The sequence below is a fragment of the Kryptolebias marmoratus genome, linkage group LG20 (genome assembly GCF_001649575.2).
Source record: "Kryptolebias marmoratus isolate JLee-2015 linkage group LG20, ASM164957v2, whole genome shotgun sequence".
In the NCBI taxonomy this organism is placed as follows: Eukaryota; Metazoa; Chordata; class Actinopteri; order Cyprinodontiformes; family Rivulidae; genus Kryptolebias; species Kryptolebias marmoratus.
In genome coordinates this window covers 19,007,262-19,027,580 of record NC_051449.1, presented here as the reverse complement: position 1 = coordinate 19,027,580, position 20,319 = coordinate 19,007,262, and the positions used below count along the sequence as shown (strand labels likewise).

Here is a 20,319-nt window from a genome sequence, read left to right as displayed (position 1 = left end):
ACCCCACCCACAAACACACGACGGCACTCAGCTTTGACGAGAGGGAAAGGTGTACAGACGTGACAGCGGCTCCCATTTTTTTAACCAAGTGCCAGTGACTTTTTCAAACCGTTTTCTTTTTCGGCGGAGGCGGCGGTGCGCTCGTGTCAATTTGGTCTGCTTAAAAACAAACATTGCACAAAGAGGGGTGGGGGGAGGGCGGGTGGTTTACACTGAAAGAGACGAGGCGGAGACATTCTTTTTAAAGTTCTGTGATCGCATTTTACCTCTAAAGAAACTACACTCAATCAAAGGTTGCAGAAAATAAAAGTATCTACATGTAGGGAGTTCGGGGGGGTTTAAATGACTGAAGATTCAGATTCAGACTGAAGACTTGCAGAAGGCAGAGTGCTTTAGTTTATTTGCACTGTAGACCGACTCTTCCTTCTGTTCAACACGAACCTCTTGTCCAAATTCTGTAACAAGGACTAAAAGACAACATGACTGAATGTTCCACGCTCTCCGTGTCAGAAACCCAACAAGTTTTAAGACTCAGACAAAAGGGAAGGTTCTGCATCTGCTCTCCTCTGTGTCTTTGGGGACGCTGTTAAAAAAAAAAAAAAAAAAAGACAAAACAAAACAAAACAAACCCTGGTGTACAGAATGCATTACAAAAAAAAAAGAACAAAAAAAAAGTGAAACGTTTCTTCTTCAGTCTGGTGGTGTTTCCGTTCTCTAAACGTGTATATATAAGCTGTAACGTGACAAACTGCCAGTACAGTCCACATGTCGGTGTGTTTCAGCTGTTTCCATCAGTGTCCGTGGAGGCCGGGCCAACATCCGATGCTTTCCCCAGTTTTTCTTTTTGTTTCTTACTTGAACATCAGACACAGTGCCATTTTATCAGATCGTAACTGTGTCGTTTGATCCCGGTCGCTGTTTTTTTTTTATGATTTCTTTTTATCGATGCTGTCCAGCTACTGTAGCAGAGCTCCGAGACACGTTTGCTTCGAAGTGGGGAGCGAAGGAAAGGACTTTTTTTTTGTGTTGTTTTTTCATTTGTTTCCCTTTGTGTCGTAGCTGCAGCGGTTCTGTGAGAAGTACCGGCTGTCCTTCAGAGCTCGCCTTCTCCCTGAACGGCTGCGGGCGTGGTGCTTTTACAGCGGTGCTCGGGAGACCAAACACGAACAACCTCAAAGAGCGGCACCGCTCTGGTCAGAGTCGCAACAGAGGACTCGCTGTGTCCTGATTCCGAACCGGGAGGTGAACGCTGATCTCTTCTGATTGTAAACGCTCCTTTCGATCGTATCTGCGTCGTGAATGTAGGCGACTCAGCAGCGACGTGCAGCGGCCAGGAAAACCCGTTTCCTAGCCCTGCAAAAACAAGATCGTCGGTGCAGGTAAAACTCACAAATACCCTGAAGGCTAAAGAACTGTAACGTTTTGCACATCCTAAAGAGAGATTTTGGCCATTTTAAAGTGGGGTTCTGTGGGAAAAGTTGGTGCAGACGCCCTTTGAAAAAACAGAACTCTGCTTGAAAATCGATGAACTATCCCTCTGAATCACTGACAAACCTTTACTTTGAAAGGGAATGTTTTTGACCCAATAATGTGAGCAGTATCCGTTCAGCTCTTTAATGTCTCCACGGTGAAGGCTTTGCCGCTACATCCCATTCTTGATTGTATTTTCCATCACGTGAGAAAACGACTTTTTTCTACCTGAAGTGTTTCTAACTTTACATTCAGCTTCTTTTTACGTCCGAGGCTGCAGATAAAGTTTCGCTAGCAACTGCCTTTTTTTTTTTTTTTTTTTTCATAAAAAGAAGACAAAACTAAAAATCATGAGACAACCACTGACGTGCAAAATTTTATTTTATTTGTTTACCGATCAACGTCTGGCATTTCAGGGCATCAAAAGAAGAGACGCCTTTTACTCGGTGTGTTTTTTTTCTTACGGTCACATGTGGAATAAAGAGTTTAAAAAACAAAACAGAAAAGAAATCTGTAACTTAAATGTTCATGGGAACAGAATCTGGTGTTTGTCCTCCTCTCAGTTTGTACATACAGCGTGTTCATTGAAATTTATGTACAGCCTTTTTGTAATAAACAGCTCCTTGAAACAAAAAGCAGAACTCTGGTTTGTCTGAAACAAAACACGTGCAGATGTGGACAGATTTGTAGACTTTAGTGACAGAAAACCCACACAGAGCACTGAAATAACTTGTAATCATCACCATTGCTTTCGAATGATGGTTCAACAGATAATAATAATAAAATAATGAAACTGGTTTGTCTAAAAGGATGGTACCCATCATTTAATATTTTGTTTGCCAGCCTTCTGAGACAATCCCTGCAGTCAGGTGATTTCTGTCCCTCTCTCTGAGACGTCTTCACCTGTCCACAGGTATTTTGGTCCACTCCTCCTGAGCAAACTGCTCCATCTGTCTCAGGTTTGAATGTTTCAGCTCCTTCCTCAGATGTTCAACAGGATTTAGATCAGGGCTCAGAAGGACACTTCAGAACAGTCCAATGTTTGGTTCTGATCCACTCTTGGTGTTTTTAGGTTTGTGTTTTGGGTCATTATCCTGTTGGAGGACCCATGATCTGTGACTGAGACCAAACTTTCTGACTCTGAGCAGCACATTTAGCTCCTGAATGTTTGATAGTCTCAAGATTTCATTGGACCCTGAACAGATTTAAGATATCCTGTGTCAGATGCAGCAAAGCAGGCCCAGAACAGAACCGAGCCACCGAGGGTTCTTTTTGTTAGATGTTTCATTGTTTAGTCTGTGAACAGACAGCTGATGGGACTTGTTGCCAAAAGGCTCCAGTTTTGTCTCATCTGTCCAAAAGACATTCTCCCAGATTTTTGTGGCTTCTCAATATTTATTTTGGCAAATTCCAGTCTGGCTTTTTTATGATTTGGTGTCCTCTTGAGTCATCAACTTTGGCTCAAACAGATTGATTGTGTAATCTGACACTGATGACCTTTGACCTTGGAGTTCACCTAAAATCTCTTTGGAAGTTGTTCTGGGCTCTTTGGTTACCCTTCATAATATTATTAAAGCAGTTTTATTAGTTTGTTTTCTAGAATACTTCTGTTGAACCACAATTCAAAAGCAGTGACTAATTTTCATTAGTTGTTTATTTTTATGACTTTTGTCAGTTTCAGGTTATTTCACTGACCTTTGTGGAGGTTTTTTACATAAGGGTACAAACAAACTCATCTGAAATATCGGTGTTTCGGATTTGGGAGAATAAATTACTTGTGCACATAACAGCTTCGCTTCAGGCTGGATGGTGGACGCCACTGCGGAGAAGAAGGTGAAAGTTTGTCTCACAGGTGTTTCGCTTGAGGAGGAGGAGGGAGGAAGTCGGGCGGGGGCTTGTGTGGGTAGCCTTCAACGTATGAAGAACCTGGATGTGGGTTCCCTAGGGAGGTGTGGCCATTGGATCTGTCTGGGAAGATGATTTAATGTGAAATCCAGACACGATTGATTCTGTATCTGCGACTCAGTGCATTAAACATCTGTGGACGACTTATCAGCTCATTCAGTGTTGGAGACGAGCTGTTTGGAACTTTTTATTCTCGTACCTTTGTGTGCAGGAGATTGGAAACCCTGCAAAGTCGACGCTCTCTTCACTGCAGCCTGATAGTTCTTATACAGGACGGTACCGTACTGAAACACACACACCTGCGTAAACTGACTGCAGGAGGTGAAACGCACGGACTGAGCTTTATCTCACACACACACACGGTGTCGAATCAGACCTTGGCTATTCTGATGGAGGTGACCCAAAGCGACAGCGTGTGTTCGTCGTCACAGCACAGGAACTTGATGTAGGGCGACTCCATCTGGATGCACGGGTGCTGAGCGCAAAGAAAAGAGGGAAGAAATGGCAGCCAAGAAAAGCATTTAGGCTGATTTAGTGCTGCGGTCACTGAAGTGAGTAACCTGAGGGGAAATAAAAGACATAAAAAAGGCTCGAACTGACGAAGCAGAGGTGAAAATATGACCTCTGGAAAAAAATATCTTTCCATCCCTATTTTTTCCTATTTGTAGGCTGACTGATGTATTTTTGTACATTCTGTACAACGCTGAACATTGACAGAGTTTATTTCTGACCAAAATGACGAGCTAACGACTAGTCAGAGCAAAGCCAGGATCAAAGTAGCTTATTGTCATCTTAAAACAGCTCCAGTTTTTAAAAAAATCACACCAGTTCATGCAGTGCTGTCAAATTCACATCAGACGTTTCTTTTACATATGTATGGTACATATTTTTTTGCAACTGCAGCAGCAGCTGTAGCACTTCCTGTGCAACCTGAGACATTTCCTGTAGGAATCTTTTTTACAATATTTCCACGTAATACAAAATTGCAGGCAGTGTAAAGGTTCAAAAAGCAGCGTCTGCAGAAACTGCTATGAAATCGGCAAAATCCGCTTTGGAAGTGGGGTTTGTCAAACTGTCCGACCTCCAAAAAGAGGTTAGTCCATTTTAAAACATCCCAATATTCACAGTTTCACTGTGGTTGATGCAAAGACTACTATTTAAACCTTTACACAGCTGAAAATGTTGCATTGCCTTTCGATATTCCTGCAGGAAGTGCGTCAGGCTGCGCTGGAAATGCTACAGGTAGCTGCTGCTGCCAGTGTTTATGCTCTCACAAAAACAGAAAATCCTCCAGTATATAACCTTAGAATCCAAAACTGTAAGCAATGTAAAAGTTTATTGCATCTGTAAACAGGTAAGGTATTACCTGTTCATAACCTTTTCACAGAACCCCACTTCAAACCGTCAGAAATATTCCTTTCAGTACATTGTGCTGTGGGTGCATTTTATTGTTGTTTTTACCCCTCTAAAACTCATTCAGAGTCACAAACGACATTTGTTTATGTTTTTGTCAGGATTTAAATACACTCAACTGAATTTCATTGAACATTTTTAATACAAGTTAGAGCTGTCACCTCCCAGCAAGAAAGTTGCAGGATCGCATCCCGACCTGGGCTCTTTCTGGGTGGAGTTTACATGTTCTCCCTGTGCTCATGTGGGTTTACTCCGGTTTCCTCCCACAGACCAAAAACATGCATGTTAGGTTCACTGGTAACTGTAAAACTGTCCCTAGGTGTGAGTGTGAATGGTTGTTTGTCTCCTATGTCTCTATTTTGGCCCTGTGATGGACTTGTGACCTGTCCAGGGTGTCCCCCCGCCTCTCACACAGGGACTGCTGGAGATAGACACCAGCTCCCTGTGACCCAGAGAGGAGAAGTGGGTAAAAGAAAATGGATGGATGGATGGATTGTCAATACAAAGAGAAGCCAGCAGGGGGCAGAGCATACCAAACAATTAAATGCTGTTTTGAAACAGTTCATGTGTCTATTTAAACTACATTTGTTTGCATATTTGTAATGAATTTACTCTTTTTACCAGAGAAATGGTTTGGGTTCTCTGATTATTCAATAATTATTTGTTGCATGGTGAAAGTCTTTATATGTGAACTCTTTATAACCCTGCCATTTCAACCATTCAGAAGTAGCTTCTCATCGCAGTGGATCGTCTAATCAGCTGGCTTGAATTAAAACCCTGAATGATCAGCCCATACTACCGCACTACCACCCTTTTGCTCACTGAACTACAGATGACAAAAAAAGGCCTAATTGTCTTCCTCATTCTCTTCATGTGGTTTCACATGCATATGTTTTAAAAAGGCCTAAGGGTTCCTAGAACACATTTAGATACAAAGGTGTGAAACTAAGCAACTCTGATTAAAGATGCAAAAAACAAAACAACAAACAGTAATGTCCTTAAAAGGAGACTTCAGTCTGTAGAAAGCTCAGACCGAAGTGGCTCACTGCTGTCTTAAAATAGCTCAGATCTTCAAATGTTCATAGTAGTTCATACAGAAGCTGTTTTACAAACCTTTACATGGCTGTGAGTTTTACATGAATATATACATGGATTTCCACGATGCTTTGCAAGCACAGATAGCAGCAGCAGCTAGCTGTAGCAATGTCTGTGCAGCCTGGGTCACGTCCAGTAAGAGCATCATTATGTTGCTGCTGGTTTAGCCGTGTGATTCGAAACTGACGGCCGTATAAAGGTTAAAGAGTGTTTTCAGATGGCTGCAGTCCACTTTGCCGTTAGCTCGTCAGCCCTGTCAGCCTTGAACTGAGCCGGTGCTTCTCATTACTTCTCAGAGACTGGAAAAATAAACTGTATCCCACTTCCTACCAGTCTTCGCCCAACGTCCAATTTGGAGACTCCAGAACAACTCAAACCTCTAAATCCAAGGAATTAAGTGTATCGCTAGCAGTAGTTAGCCTGGTGAGCTAACACAGCAATTAGCAAATCCTGCAGGTTTTTCTGACTTGCAGCCGGAGTTTAATGGAATGCAACAGATTTCCCCAACGTGAACCCCCTTTCAAAAAGATCTGAACTATGTCTTTAAAGGATGACCACAAACTGTATATATATATATATATATATTTTTTTTTATGAAGATGATTGAATGACTTGAGACTGTCTTAATCATTCTGTCACCACGACATGACATGCTTAGGTGAGCTTCTATTAAATGCTGCAAAGAAGCTCCTGCCGAGTGGTTCTGTGAATCGGCTGCTCTGTAATCTTCCCCTGAAAATTACTGACGTGGCAACAAGTTGAAACTCGGCGTCTGTCCGAGAGCTGACAGATGGCTGAAAGTCCACTAAACATCGGCTTCTGTGCACACAAAAAGCATCTGTGGAGCACGAGTGTAGTGTTTGCGTTCGTTCACTCCATCGGCAAAGCGATGGAGATCATAGCTTTTCTTCATTTTTATTTGAATTTTTTAATCTCTTTCGTGCTCAGCTGTGTCTGACCTTTAAGATGAAGCAGAAGTTGGTGGGAGCTCTGTACATCTGTCTGTAGTTGCTGGTCGTGTAGATGTTGACTTTCTCAAAACGGACAAAACAGGCGAGATCAGTGGACGACTGGAGAGGAGAGGAAAAACATCATTACAGATGTTTTACACATGCAGCTCTGATGAAGTGCTGGGACTCATTATTCAAACAATTACCAGCTTTCCAATACTTTTCCAGAAAAATATTACAGAACATGTTGTTTAAAAGGGTTTAGTTTAATACAGACATCTATATTTATGTGACAAGCATTTCCACCCGCCTTCCTATTTAAACTGAAGCAGCTGAACATTGTTTACGTGTTTAACCACACTGTAAAACACGAGGCTCGTTGGTGCAAACTACATACAAGTAACTTCCTCTAATTGGAAGGAAGCTTACTCGGTCGGACGTCTTCCTTTTGTACTTTGAAATGTCTTTCTCAATCAGCTCTTCGCCGGCTTCCAGTTCGGCGAATAATCAGCACATTATAATCAGCTTGCAGCTGAAGAAACGCTTGTGATGAAACACGACAAACGGTAACCCCTCCGAAAACAAAACAAGAAAATTTTACATCAAGTTTGAGAGAATTTGTGTGTGTTTTATTCAGATCTTTAAGTTATCCTATTGTCACACGACAGAGGCAGCCGAAGCCTTCGAGACCTAAAAACAAACACAAACGGCAACTGAAGCCAGGATCTCAATGAGCTGCAACTTTGCCGAACAATACATGCGAGGGAGTCTCCAAAATGCCTTGAAAAGTTGGCAAGGGTTCTTAGTTTCCTTTAGCGAGTTTCAGAATTTCGCTATTTATCCCTTGTGTTTTGAATAGATGCTCTCTTGAAGTAGTCACAGGGTTGAGGCGGGCATCTTAAACTCATCTCGAACCCTTCTAAGTTTAACTTTCAGAGGTTCTAGAGCAGGGGTGTCAAACCCAGTGACGCAAGGGGGCCAAAATTAAAAATTTGGTCCTAGCCAAGGGCCAATCACGATCAAGATTTATTAAAAATTACATAAATTAACCTTCGTTTTAGATGTATTATGTCAAATCATTCATATAGAAATATCAATGACCTTTTCCCAGTTACAGATTATACAGAATTTAGAGCAAACATACTTTAATGAACACAGACAAATGGATCAAACTTCAAAAAGCTCATCATTAGCAGTCATTTCTTACGCCTCAATCAGCTTTTAAATTAATTTTTTAACATTAAAACAGATTTTTTTTAAACGCCATCAACAAAAACCTGATCATACAGAAATTAAAACTATATATTGTTGGCTTCTAAGTCACTGCCAAGAAAAAACTTCACTAATTAGGCCCAGTTTTTTAGATCAAAATAAGAATCAGAGAAAAAACATTCCAACTTTGCCTCCTTTCATTACAAATGTGTACTCCATCATAAATGTGGAGGTGCCGCCCAAGGTGAGTACACAGCAGGCCGAGGTGGTATAATGTGGGCGGAGGCGGACAATTAAGTAATGTGTGTGGCCTAGAATACAGCGTTGCAAACTGTGTATGCAAAAATAAGCTGCAATTTTCAAAAACTGGCCACTCCAAACAAGGTTACACCACTTGTTAATCACTTGGTCACAAACACCTGATGTCAGTGAGAATGCCATGGAAATCTTGCTCATGAGTTATTACCCTTAGCCCCCCTTCACACAGGATGACAACCCTATTACTCACTCCATGACCTGCACAATCTATTAGAACATGGCTAGATTGCAGCAAATTTAGAAAACCTCCTTTAGAGTGAAGGCAATCATGATGATGCTAAACTCTTACTACTTGCCAAATAGATACTTCCTGTTATTTTCTGCATCCCCAAGATGCTCTCTTATACCTTCACCATGCTCTAAATTTAAGGAGCAGGTTACCATAACAACATGTATGCCCACAATCACACCGAACCTTGGGCTTTGCTCTGGCACAGCTGTCTCAGACTGCGCCTGAATGCAGCTTTGTGCTTGAAAATTATGCCACGCTAACATGACGCTACCACCGCAGGTGTCGCATCTGTGCTAGGTTTCCAAGACCCACATTTGTAGTTGTAGCCGGCACGGCCAGTCCTGCTTCAAGGACAGGAAGGGAACCTCACTGATGATGAAAATAATGCATCTATTGCAGATCAAACAGAACACAGATAAACACAAAAACGCAGCAGGGAAGACACCATGACAGCGCAAAGAACTGACAAATGCTCAAAGTAAAAGGTCAATAAATACACAGAGGGATAATTAACATGAGCAACAGGTGTGCTGATTACAAATTCAAGACAACCAGGGAAAAATTGCTAAAGAACTGATTCTGAGAATTAAAGCAATAAGTAAGATGATTCAACAGAACAACAAACCCCCACAAGAAAAACAAAATCTCAACCCAAAATTCAAACTTAGCCCTAGAATGCTACAAATGGTGACAGCGAAACAGCACACTAAACAATAACCCAAACTATACCAATGCTTTCCAAGCAGAACACATGCTAAAGACTTTAATGCCTGTTTTGTACCAATTGCATGAATGTTTAGGACATTTCTTTGATCTGCCATACCTTTGTTTTGCCTTTGGGTACATAATATATCCCCGAAGCCCTGAGCACGAAGTAACGAGGTTTCCAAACCTTCTTCCCATCCTCCTTTAGATACAACGTCCCTTCAAGATCGGGGACAATCTGTGTGGATCCTCCAAAACTCTCCTGGGAAAGCAACATTCAGTATAAAAATCAGAGTGAACAGAGCGCACGAGGATTTACTGATAACGTGTTGCTGTGTTACCTTGATTAGAAGCTCTTTGGCCTGACTGTTTATCCCGCTCAAACTAGCTTTGGGCTTTTTCCACATGTAGAACAGCTGCACGTTGAGGAAAGCATTAACGACTGACTGAGCTGAATCGGCATGAAGAAAACGGGTCTCTCTTACTCACTTGGGGTTCTGTGAACATGACATACTTTTGGGGTCTCAGCACAAAGTAGATTTTGTTTTCGCTGTGGCGAGTCCAAGCAGACAGCAGCTCCACCAGGCACTCGTGATCTTCGAAGCTTCTTTCTGAAGCGTTTTCAAATCAACGCAATTTGATGAGCATCTCAGGACGATTTAGTCAGACATTTTCAGTGTGTGTGTTAGAGTCATCTCACCAATCTGCAGCTCAGGGTTGGTCTCACACAGACTCCAGTCGAAGCTGCAGTCACAGTGCGTCTTCTCGAACACCGTGTCCAGAACCTCCCGCACCGTCTGCCTCTCATCCACCATCAAAGTCTTGGAGCTCTTGTCGCTCATCAGCACCTTTATTATGAGCTATCAGAAGCAGGAAACTTGGTTATTTAGACAGCATCACTGTCTGGTGGAAGGCAGATGCTTCTAACACAGGTTTTACCTTCCTCACTTTGGCTTCCTTCAGCTTCTGCAGAGCCAGTTTAATTTTCTCTGCCTTTGTTTGGGGTTCTTCCTGGAAACAACACATACAAATGAACAAAATGACTTTTAGTTTTCAAGAAAGTCCAATTTTATCTCCAAGAGGAGCTGCGACTTTGAAGGTCTGACCTTTTTCACCTGGCTGGATGGTTGGGCAGTTGGACTAGTGAGGAAATTAGTTGGCGTAAATTTTGGAGACGTAGGAGGCGTTGAGGCTTGAGCATTGTCACGGCTGCTGATCCCTTCATGAGAGGAAGATTCTTGTTGAGGTATTTTCGGCCCGAGGTCAGCCATCAGAGCATCCAGGTCATGGTCCTCCAGCTCATTTAGAGACTCTGTGAGGAGGTGAGGTAGCAGTTAGGAAGCAGATTTAAAAAGAAGAAACAATTTGTTTAATCCCCTGAAATGGATAGATAAGTCTGTCAAAAGAAAAAGCGTCATCTTCCGAGCTGGTGCTTTACTGGTGCAGAGTACAAGAAACGCTGCAGGGCTTAACAGCTTGATGTATTTCATCCATCCACCGATATTCTACCACTTATGGGGTTGTGGGGTCCAGCAGACACACCCAGACCACTGTCTGCCCAGCGACACTCTCCAGCTCGTCCTGGGGGATCCCAAGGTGACTCCAGGCCAGAGAGGATACATAATCCCTCCAGAGTTCTGGGTCTGCCCCGAGGTATCTTCCCAGTGGAACATGCCTGAAAAACCTCCAAAGGGAGATATCCTAATCAGATGCCTGAATCACCTCAATTAACTCCTTTTGATGTGAAGGAGCAGCAGCTCTGCTCCAGCTCTACTCCAAGCTCCACCTGGATGATGGAGCTCCTCATCTTATCTCTAAAGCTGAGTCCAGCCACCCTACGGAAGAAGCTCACTTCAGCTGCTTGTATCCAGGATCTCCTTCTTTGGGTCATGATCCAAACCTCGTGACCACAGGTGGGGTTTGGTGATTAGTGGTAGGGGATTTGTCTGTCCAAAATGTCTCAAAATCTTTCAGAGGGTTCTTGGTTTTCTTTCATGTTGCTTGAATTTTGAACATGTTCAAAAGGTTTGTACAAGAAACCTTTTGCTCTGTATAGTAACAGAGTCTTTGCAGGGGTCTCAAACCCTTCTCAGTTTTGTTGCAGGCATCTAAAGCTGTATTTAGATACCTGCAGAAAACACGTCCAGGTCCTGTGAGATATTACTTGAAATTGCAACAAATAAATTTGCGTGAAATACTAAAATATACTGAAAATCTGTTTCAAACACAGCAAATAGTCTGGCTGGCAACACTGCTTTACTACTATAATTTCAAACCTGTTTTTATTGTATAATGTTTGGTTCCATACTAACAGCATTATGAATGTTTAATTTTTATATTCTAATTAGGCTTAGCACAGGAGTGTGTCTCATTTAGGATTCTCATTTGCATTGCCTGACAATAAGTTAAATAACTGAAAAAATTAGATTTCACTTTATAAGATTTTTCTTGAAATATAGACATTGTTGTCAGGGAGGCTGTGTGACTTTTGTATAAGGAATTAAACTGCATACCAACACAGGAGAAACAATAAATCAAACCAGATTTCAGTGAATGCATTTATGCTCCTTTTTGTTGCTGTTATTAGTTTGTGCCGCTAGAGGGCGCTGCTGTGACAGCATAAGGCAGAAAAGACTGCGTTAGCAGAAGTACAGAGTAAAATACAGGAGATGCGGCGTCTTTAATGGCGTCTCAATAGTTGCTGTAATAAAGTTGGAGAGTTTAACCGTTCTCAATCCCTTTGAAAGTTTGAAAAGGAAAAAATGTGTATTCAGAAAAAAAAAATGTAAAACAAAAGCTGTTTTTTTTAGCTTGAAAGAAGTAATTAATTTTTATTATTTTAAAAAAGCATTTATATATAGTTTTCCATTTCATGTAGTTTTTCACATTTGGGTTTGTTGAATTTAAGTTTCAACTTGTTTTTTTTTTTTTTTTTTTTTCCTTTTTAAATATGTTTTTCAAAGAAACAAACATTGTGGGCCTGATGTAGCTCCACAGGTGTCTGAGGTAGGTCTGAGATTTTTTGAAAGGTTGCTGTGACTTCCTGGCACAACAACACTCCAACCCTCCCACCATGATTCTTGTCTCTGTGAAGTCCTCTGCACGTCTCCCAACACTTCGCCTCCCTCTCACAGCCTCACAGCACAGTTACAGCCGGGGGGCAGAGTGACTCCTACTGACTTTTTTTTTTTCTTCTGCTTTTGAATGTGAGATGGCTGGAAGTTACCGTTCAGGTCGGTGAAGCCAATGGAGAAGCTGTTTTCTCGTGAAGCTGCATCCTCTCCTGGATCGCCGTCTGCTTGTGTCAGACTCTGCGGTGGGAGGAGAGCGGAGAGGGGATAAGAGATTTCAGATATCAGACCAGCTGCAGCAGAAACAAAGAATGCATCACACATTCCCCACACACAGAAATGCCAACTTTGTGGAGTGGACTTTCTAGAGAGGATGCATTTCATACTGCAAACATGCTGTTTGTGATATTAAACCCAAACTTTTTTCATTCTTTGGCTACATTCGTTTACAGCTTATTGTCAGAAACTTAAAAAGGAACAATAAAAATCTGATTTTCCCCCCAGTTTGAAGAGTGCTCTTCTCAAGCTGCAGATGTACGAAGAGAGGCTTTATGTGTTTTAGGAAACTGGTTCAATCCAGATGCAAGGGACTTCATGTTTCATATTTTTACGGCGCTCAGATGTAAAGCAGAGTCCTCCTGCTGCCGGCGGCCGATGTCCCGATAAACCAGGCAAGCATCAAAGGATTTGTCTGTTTCTTTTCTTCGGACATGTTACTCTCAAACAGGAGCGATTCAGGAAGCTCGGCCTAACTGCTCTGGTTTTCAAAGAGAGTTTTGTTGATGAGTAAAGAACTTGATTGATGGAAAACAGGACTCAAAACACACCCACCACTTTTCAGTTCTTTTAGATCCCCCCCCTCCATTTATCTTCATTAATCTGAAGTGTTTTGTGTAGGTCTGCTATTTATATTTTTAATAAAAATGTATTTAAATTTAGGTTGTAGAGCTACAAAGTCTAAAGATAAATACCAAAAGGTTGAATACTTTTGCAACCCACAGTAAAGCCTTTCTTGCTGCAGCCAAATCATCCAAAGATTCAGATACCATGTCCCACTTTACTCCACGTGTTCAAAATGATCATGGATAAACTTGTCTGGTCAAATAATGCATTGAGCAAAAACAAATAAACTAATTAAATTCAACAAAAAATATAATTTGACCTTGATTAAAGACTTAAATCCAGTGTTACAGCTTGTGAAAAGCAGTACAAGGTCTTTGGTAAAAGCAGCTTCCTGATTTTTGTCATTTGAAGACCAACTTGTTTGAACCAGTCATCTCTGAGCCTGTGGCTGGTTTAAACACTGCTTTCTATCAACTGGTTAAAGTTATCACACTTTCAAACAGTTACAAGCTGTTGAGCCACACAATCATTATATTGATGTTTATTTGCAGGAAAGGAAATGTCCAAGAGAAAAGAAAAGGGCAGCATTTCTGACCTTTTCTCTTCACGGATACCATCATCGGGCTATTTTTGTGTTCACAATATTTTACATTTCATTGTAGCTGCAAGCTGCACACATTCTTCAGCTTGTTTTGATCTGCATACTAACAGCCTGAAGCGTTTAAACACCCACCCCCACCACCACCACCATGCTAACATGTTAGCTGTCAGATCCAAACATGGCCGCCGTGTCTGGAGACTCCTCACCTTCTGGCCTCAGACCTACTCACCTGAGAGAGATGATCTATCTCTCCGAGCAGGTTGGAGAACATGGCATCGATATCGTCCATCTGCAGCAGCAGCACAGGAAAGGGACATGTTAGCAGCAGAAAAGTGAAATATGTGTGTATATATATATATATATATATATATATATATATGTGTGTGTGTGTGTGTGTGTGTGTGTGTGTGTGTGTGTGTGTATATATATATTTGTTGAGATCATGGAAAACAAACAACAGGATTCAGCTCCAGGAACTGAAAACGTTTTGCAATTTCAGTTCAGTTTCTCTTCACTTTCAGATTCTTCACTATGTGCGAGTCTTGAAAACGTGGGTTCCTTTTAATTTAGGCGTTGCTCTGGCAACTCCAAAAGCAGCGACAGTGCGCCCAGCTTGGACGTCATCGCTCACCTCAGCTAAAGATTTCTAAATGCACTCATGGTCTGCAGCCTTATGATGATGTGGCGTGACGAAGCAGCCTCGAACGGGTTCCACGTTTGCTCTGGTTGCCAGCGAACAGCTAAACCTTGTCTCCAATAAGACGTCAATTAAAGTGAGGACCCTGGCGCTGATGATCGCTTCAGGCCGCGTCTGTCTCTCCAGCTCAACATCTCGTCGTGTGCAACTGAATTCACTTAAAGCGCGCCGTGATCTTTGCCCTTCATTGACTGTCTTTGCCGAGACGCTTCAGCGAGATCAAAGATTTCTCTTCTCACCGAGTCTCACTTTCAGCATCTGGGTTTTTCCATATGGAGGGAGCATCCTGCCAATTTTAAGGTCGAAAATACTTTTTTTTTTTTTTTTCATGTGGCCTGGGTTATAAACAGCATACAGAAGAATGAGCTTTCTGCTTCTGCCAGCTGTGTGAGACCCTTGTTGTGTGCGGTTATCGATAACAAGAGTCTTTAAGCCCAGAAAAGCATCTACAGAAACTAGAGAGTTCATACTGTCTGAAGAGGGGAAACAGTGTATTTTTAAAAATACAGTGATGGTAAAAACTGCATGAATTTCTGCTCATGACTATGCACTCGCTTCCTGTATGAGTTTAACACAGTCACTATTACAACCATTTCATCTCCTTTCTCTTATATAGTTAAAGCTTGTGAACGTCCTGTGAAATTGTACAAAAATGCTCTTCCCCCCCCCCCCTATTTTGTTACATTTTGCCATTTACGTTCTATTTCAGTCCAGAGTTTGGGGTCTGCTCTGTGGAAGCTGGGAGAGGCTTCCACAGCTCTCTGGGAACCTAAGCACCTTCTGTTTCTTGTTACAAAAAAAAATTTGTTGTTTCTCTTCAGTGGAAAAGAGCTGCAGCCGCCGGATCCGAGCATCACCAGCCCATGAACTGGATGTTTTTATTACTAACACAGATCTGGGCAGAGCCTCCCGATGGATCCACAGCCTTGAATCGCTTACCAGCTGAGTCACAGAATTCAAATTAGCTTTTATACTGGGTTTGAGTCCTGTTTCACACAGTTATTGTACTTTACATGTTTTTTTTATATGTATTCATCCCCTTTGCTTTGAAGCACCAACTATTGCCTTTAAAAGCCACATATTTAGTTAAATAAGCTCTGATCTAGGAGTCAAACAATCTCTGTATACACCCTCCTGTTCTGATAGCCCCCAGAATCAACACCCCTATGTAGCAAGAGGCAGTATGAAGACCAAGGAATTCTCCACGCAGGTCAGAGACAAGTTGTAGAAATCAGGGTTGGGTTATAAAAATATCCAGAGCTTTGAACATCCCACAGAGTTCTGCATATTTCTTTATAAATATCCAAATATATTTCCAGATCCATTATTAGAAAATGGAAAGACGATGCCACCACAGTAAACCTGCCAAGAGAGGCTCGTCCACCAAAACTCATGGGCCTGACAAGGAAGGGATTCATCAGAGGAGCAACCAGGAGGCTGAAGATAACCCTGATGGAGCAGCAGCTCCTTTGCAGAGATGGGAGGATCTGTCCTGGGGAGCAATATGAGCTGCACAGAGCTGGGCTTCATGAAGGAGTGGACAGGAAACAGACATTGCCTAAAAAGATAAGTAAAACTAAAATGGGACATTTTGATTTTGCCAAAAGACAAACTGGAGACTCATCAAACATGTAGAACAGAGTGTGGTGGCCAGATGAGACCAAACCTGAACCTTTAGGCCATCAAGAACAACGACAAGTCTGACACAAACCTAACCACCTCTCATCACACAGAGAACACCATCCCCATAGTGAAGCATAGTGGTGGCAGCATCATGCTGTGGGCATGTTTTTAATTAGCAGGGACTGGGAAACTGGTCAGTTTAAGGATGAAAAAATAATAATTCTGAAGTGAAATCTGTCTTCCAGAGATGTGAGACTGGGACGGAGGTCCAGCTTCCAGCAGGACAGTGATCCTGAACACTCTGGTGAAGCAACACTCCACTGGTTTAAGGAGAACTGGTTAATGTCCCAGAGTGGTCCAGTCAAAGCCCGGACCTCAACCCAACTGAGAATCTCTGGTTTGATTTAAAGATTTTTGCCCAGAAGCAGCACCCGTCTAACCTGAAGGAGCTGCAGCAGTTTGGTCATGAAGAACAGAAAAAAAAGTCCAGGTTAGATGGACCAAGATCATGGAGATGAACCTGAGGAGACCTATTTACTCAGGTTTTCTTATTTATTCCACCATAAAAATACTTCTTTTATCTTCAGAGTGTTGGTTCTCTTGTGTAAATTAAAAATACATCCACCTAAAATGTGTTTTAATTTCCAGGTTGTAAGGAAATAAAACAAAGAGAATATCAAAGGAGCTGAATATAGTTGTGAGCCACTGTACACACAGTATAAACTATTCATAGCACTGAGATGGAGATGTGATTGTAATGAATTCTAAATTTAATATATAAATCTGCTGTTGTTGTGGTTAGGTCTGACTCCAGAGGGAAGTCAGTTTGTTTTTTTGTTTTTTTTCCTGCAACCTCCGTGTTGTGCCACAAAAGCTGCAAAAAAATAAGAACTGACATTTTGAGTGAAACATGCTTGCGTTTTTCTGTTAGCACATTTAAGCTCGATTGTCACATTTCGTGCTCATTTTATGCAGTGTGCACATTTTGCCCTTTGCTCAGTAACTCACATTTGGTGTTTGTGTCTCTGGTGCATTTGCACATATTTTTTCATTTATTTATTTTTTTCTGCACAAACAGACAGATCGTGTACCGCATGTGCTGTTCGGTCTCTGAGTTTCTGCCCAACCTAAACAGACCATCCATCGGAACATTACGTGGTAAAAGGGGAGCGGTGGAGCAGATCCCTGAAAGTGAAATCTCTGTATCACTAACATGAAAGGTGTCTTTGGGTCCACACAGGACCTCAGTGAAACATTGCATGTGAAAAGGCCTTCTAACTCCTGTTACACTTTCACTCACAGAGCGACAGACACTTGACTCTATTTTCGCGCATCACCACAACTTGACAACCACCACGAGACAAAACAGGCAGGCGAACGAACCAAAGGGGGATTTATTATTGTGCCTCGTACGCGTGAAAGTAAACTCAACGCTTTGCCTGTTGACAGCAAACCGACGTGTTTGTCTCTGTTCTTGCGGTCGAGAGCTTCTTACGGTTTTCTAATTAGTTGCACGTCTGTCCACTGGCGGCTTCGAGAGGACATGTGTTAGTCTTAAACAAAGCTGATGTGGCTCCTCAAGTATTTAACTCTTACAGGGGAGCAGAAGGGACTGGTGTACGTCAAGCTGCTTGGATTTGTATCTGTCTGCCAAAAGCATATCAGCTGTCGCCTTGAGACGTCACGCTCAGAGTATGTGTTGGGAATGACTCTCAGCTACTACCACTTCAAGTTTTAGCTCAACGCCAGTAAAACTGACTGAGTTGCAGCCATTTTGGTGTTTGCTAAGGTTGATTATCTGTGGCTGCCGTCTTGAATTGGACTGACAGAAGCCAATCAGTTGCAGATGTAGATTCAGTGACGACTTTCTGAAAGTTTCATTGAAAACTGTCGAGTAAATCATTAGGTGTTTTGCTAACACACAAACAGGGTTGACTCCAGTGGTTTCCTGGCAAAGCTTTGAGCAAAGAGCAATGAGTGGGCTTAGAGTTTTGTCCATGTGGAGGGACTGCCAGCTACAACCACAACAAATTTCAAAACAGCATCTGTAAAATTGCCTGGGTTGTAGCCAGTTTTTGGTGTTTTCAAGCTCAGTTGTCTGTAGCAGCCATCCTGAATCAGATTGACTCCAAAATTTAATCAACTAAAGATTTATATCCAATGAATGATTTCTGAAAGTTTTGTTCAAATCTGTCCGGTGGCTCGTGAGATATTTTGCTAACAGAAAGGCACACAAAGTCGTGCACACAAACAGAGGCAAAACCAAGAATGCCCACCTTTTGTTTCTTAGCGGCGGGTGATGAAAATAAGGCAAAATAAGACACTGAAACACTGATACTCATAGAAGAACTACTGTGAGTTCTGAGAGAGAAGTAACTAAAAAAAACTTGCTATTATAAAGCCAAACCTGTGCAAAAAAAAAAAACTATTTCTAGATTTAACATCAGCAAATATCTGTAATTTATCAACCTAATCTAATGTTCCAATCCATACAAATAAACACACATTCACTGCTGTTTATGTAGCTTTAAGTTCTTACCTTTTCGGTCTCTTTGACACACACAATCAGGGAGTGTGTTTGTGTGTGTGTGTGTTTGAATCCTGAAAGTCTCACAGGTCACTTTATAGAGTAACCAAATGCTCACGTGACCGATAGCTGAGAGATGCATTTCCTGCAAAATCAGGAAGTAGCCGTCACTTCTCTGGTAGCCCAAAATAAGGTTCATGTATCTATTATCAGTTTCAAATATGTTGCGTCCGTACATGAGCCTGTCTGCCACAGACTGATGCAACAGGCCGACACTTACAGCAGAGCTGAACGGGCGCTCTAGCTCATTTGAATGGCTCTAGGTGTGAGGTGTGGGGACGACGGAGACGAAACCCAGAGCGCAGACTAATTTTTAAAAAGAAACTAATTTATTAAACTAAAGAATAAACAAAACAAAAAGCTGCCGTGACAGCAAACAAATAAAAACACAAACTAAATCAAAAAGACTAAGCAGGGAGCAGGAACAGGATCTGACACGGAAACAGGCAGGACGGGAACACACACTACAAACAACAACTATGAACAACAACAATGGACTAGCGGGGTATGGAAGGAAATGACTGGGTTTTAAAGCACAGAGGATAACGTAGTAAGTGGACTCAGGTGCGTGGGAACAATCACAGGCAGGTGGAGATGGGGCGTGGCAGGGAAACTGAGAGAGAGAGTGACTGGGGAGGAGTAAAGGACAACACTAACATGAGAGACAAAAACTGAACCCAAACAGAGCAAACCAAGAAGATGAACAAAACCAGAATAACTAAAAAAAAAAATGAAACAAGACCAAAACAAAGACAGCCCCAAATCCCTACACTAGGTGATGGAGTGACATTTTTAGTTTAAGACTTTGGCACGCAACACAGCAGTGTCACGGAAATGTGCGCATTTATTGAATGTTCGTAGTTTTATCCTACTATTGAAAAGGAGGCCTTTAGCACTCATCCTTGCTTTAAAACCTTTGGATTATGTTTTGGGTGCTCCATTGTTGGTGTCCAATCCTGACTGTGGAGGGCCACCATCCGCCATGTTTTAGTTGTTTCTCTGCTGTGACACACCTGGTTTGAATGACTGAGTGATTAACAGGCTTCTGCAGAACTTGAAGACCTGCTGAGGAGCAGAGAAACATCTAAAACCTGCAGGACGGTGGCCCTACAGGACCAGGATTGGACACCACTGGTGTACACAGCTCATACCTGGGGTTTTTATAAACAGAATGACATAACCGGCTCCATCCAGCAGCTGCTGTGATGGATGTTATTTCTTCAAGGGTATGACCTGAAATGTTGCCACCTCCGTGGTCGAGACTACGTCCTGGCAGATGCACTCTCCAGGACATTTCATCAAACTCTTCAAACCATACTGCAGGCTTATTGCCCAGGTGCAGCTTGGCCATTTGTTTCCCTCAGTTACTTATGTTAGACTTTAATAAAGCCTTTTTAGTTTAACCCTACTTGTTTGATTGTGTTGCATCCAATTGATGCAATGCCAGCAGGCAATACCTTTAAGGGATGCTACGGTATTTTCATTAACACTTGCCTGTTTAAAAGCTGGTCTTTGTTTTAAAAACTTTAAAGCTATGTCCCTTGTGCAAATGTTGTTTTATCTTTTCTCTGATGCAAAGTGGTTTTGTCAGGTCTAA

The 20,319-nt window shown here is 42.0% G+C and overlaps 1 protein-coding gene across 4 annotated transcripts; it reads right to left on the bottom strand.

The window, feature by feature from the left end:
* Positions 1 to 2,750: 2,750 nt before the first annotated feature.
* On the bottom strand, positions 2,751 to 18,775 carry LOC108238275 (amyloid beta A4 precursor protein-binding family B member 1-interacting protein-like). Of its 4 annotated transcripts, none has more exons than XM_017420242.3 (13): positions 18,675 to 18,775; positions 14,045 to 14,104; positions 12,527 to 12,611; positions 10,407 to 10,612; positions 10,240 to 10,311; positions 10,001 to 10,160; positions 9,790 to 9,911; positions 9,642 to 9,716; positions 9,419 to 9,562; positions 6,843 to 6,953; positions 3,752 to 3,850; positions 3,575 to 3,659; positions 2,751 to 3,438 (listed from the first exon to the last, which is right to left on the bottom strand). In XM_017420242.3, exons 2-13 carry the CDS (start codon positions 14,102 to 14,104, stop codon positions 3,317 to 3,319), a joined length of 1,341 nt encoding a protein of 446 aa, XP_017275731.1. In that variant the 5' UTR covers positions 18,675 to 18,775; the 3' UTR covers positions 2,751 to 3,316. The 4 variants fall into 4 exon arrangements, with proteins under 4 accessions (XP_017275731.1, XP_017275732.1, XP_037837662.1 ...); XM_017420243.3 differs by having other exon boundaries at positions 2,751 to 3,434; XM_037981734.1 differs by having other exon boundaries at positions 10,416 to 10,612.
* Positions 18,776 to 20,319: the final 1,544 nt, after the last annotated feature.

What these genes read in the sequence shown, in the direction of transcription:
- LOC108238275 (XM_017420242.3), bottom strand. Translation starts at nt 14,104, where the DNA reads ATGGACGATATCGATGCCATGTTCTCCAACCTGCTCGGAGAGATAGAT. An exon ending in CAACCCTGAGCTGCAGATTG is followed by an intron (nt 9,912 to 10,000) that starts GTGAGATGACTC and finishes AAAACGCTTCAG; the next exon opens with AAAGAAGCTTCGAAGATCAC. An exon ending in CCAATCTCCTGCACACAAAG is followed by an intron (nt 3,439 to 3,574) that starts GTACGAGAATAA and finishes TCATCTTCCCAG; the next exon opens with ACAGATCCAATGGCCACACC.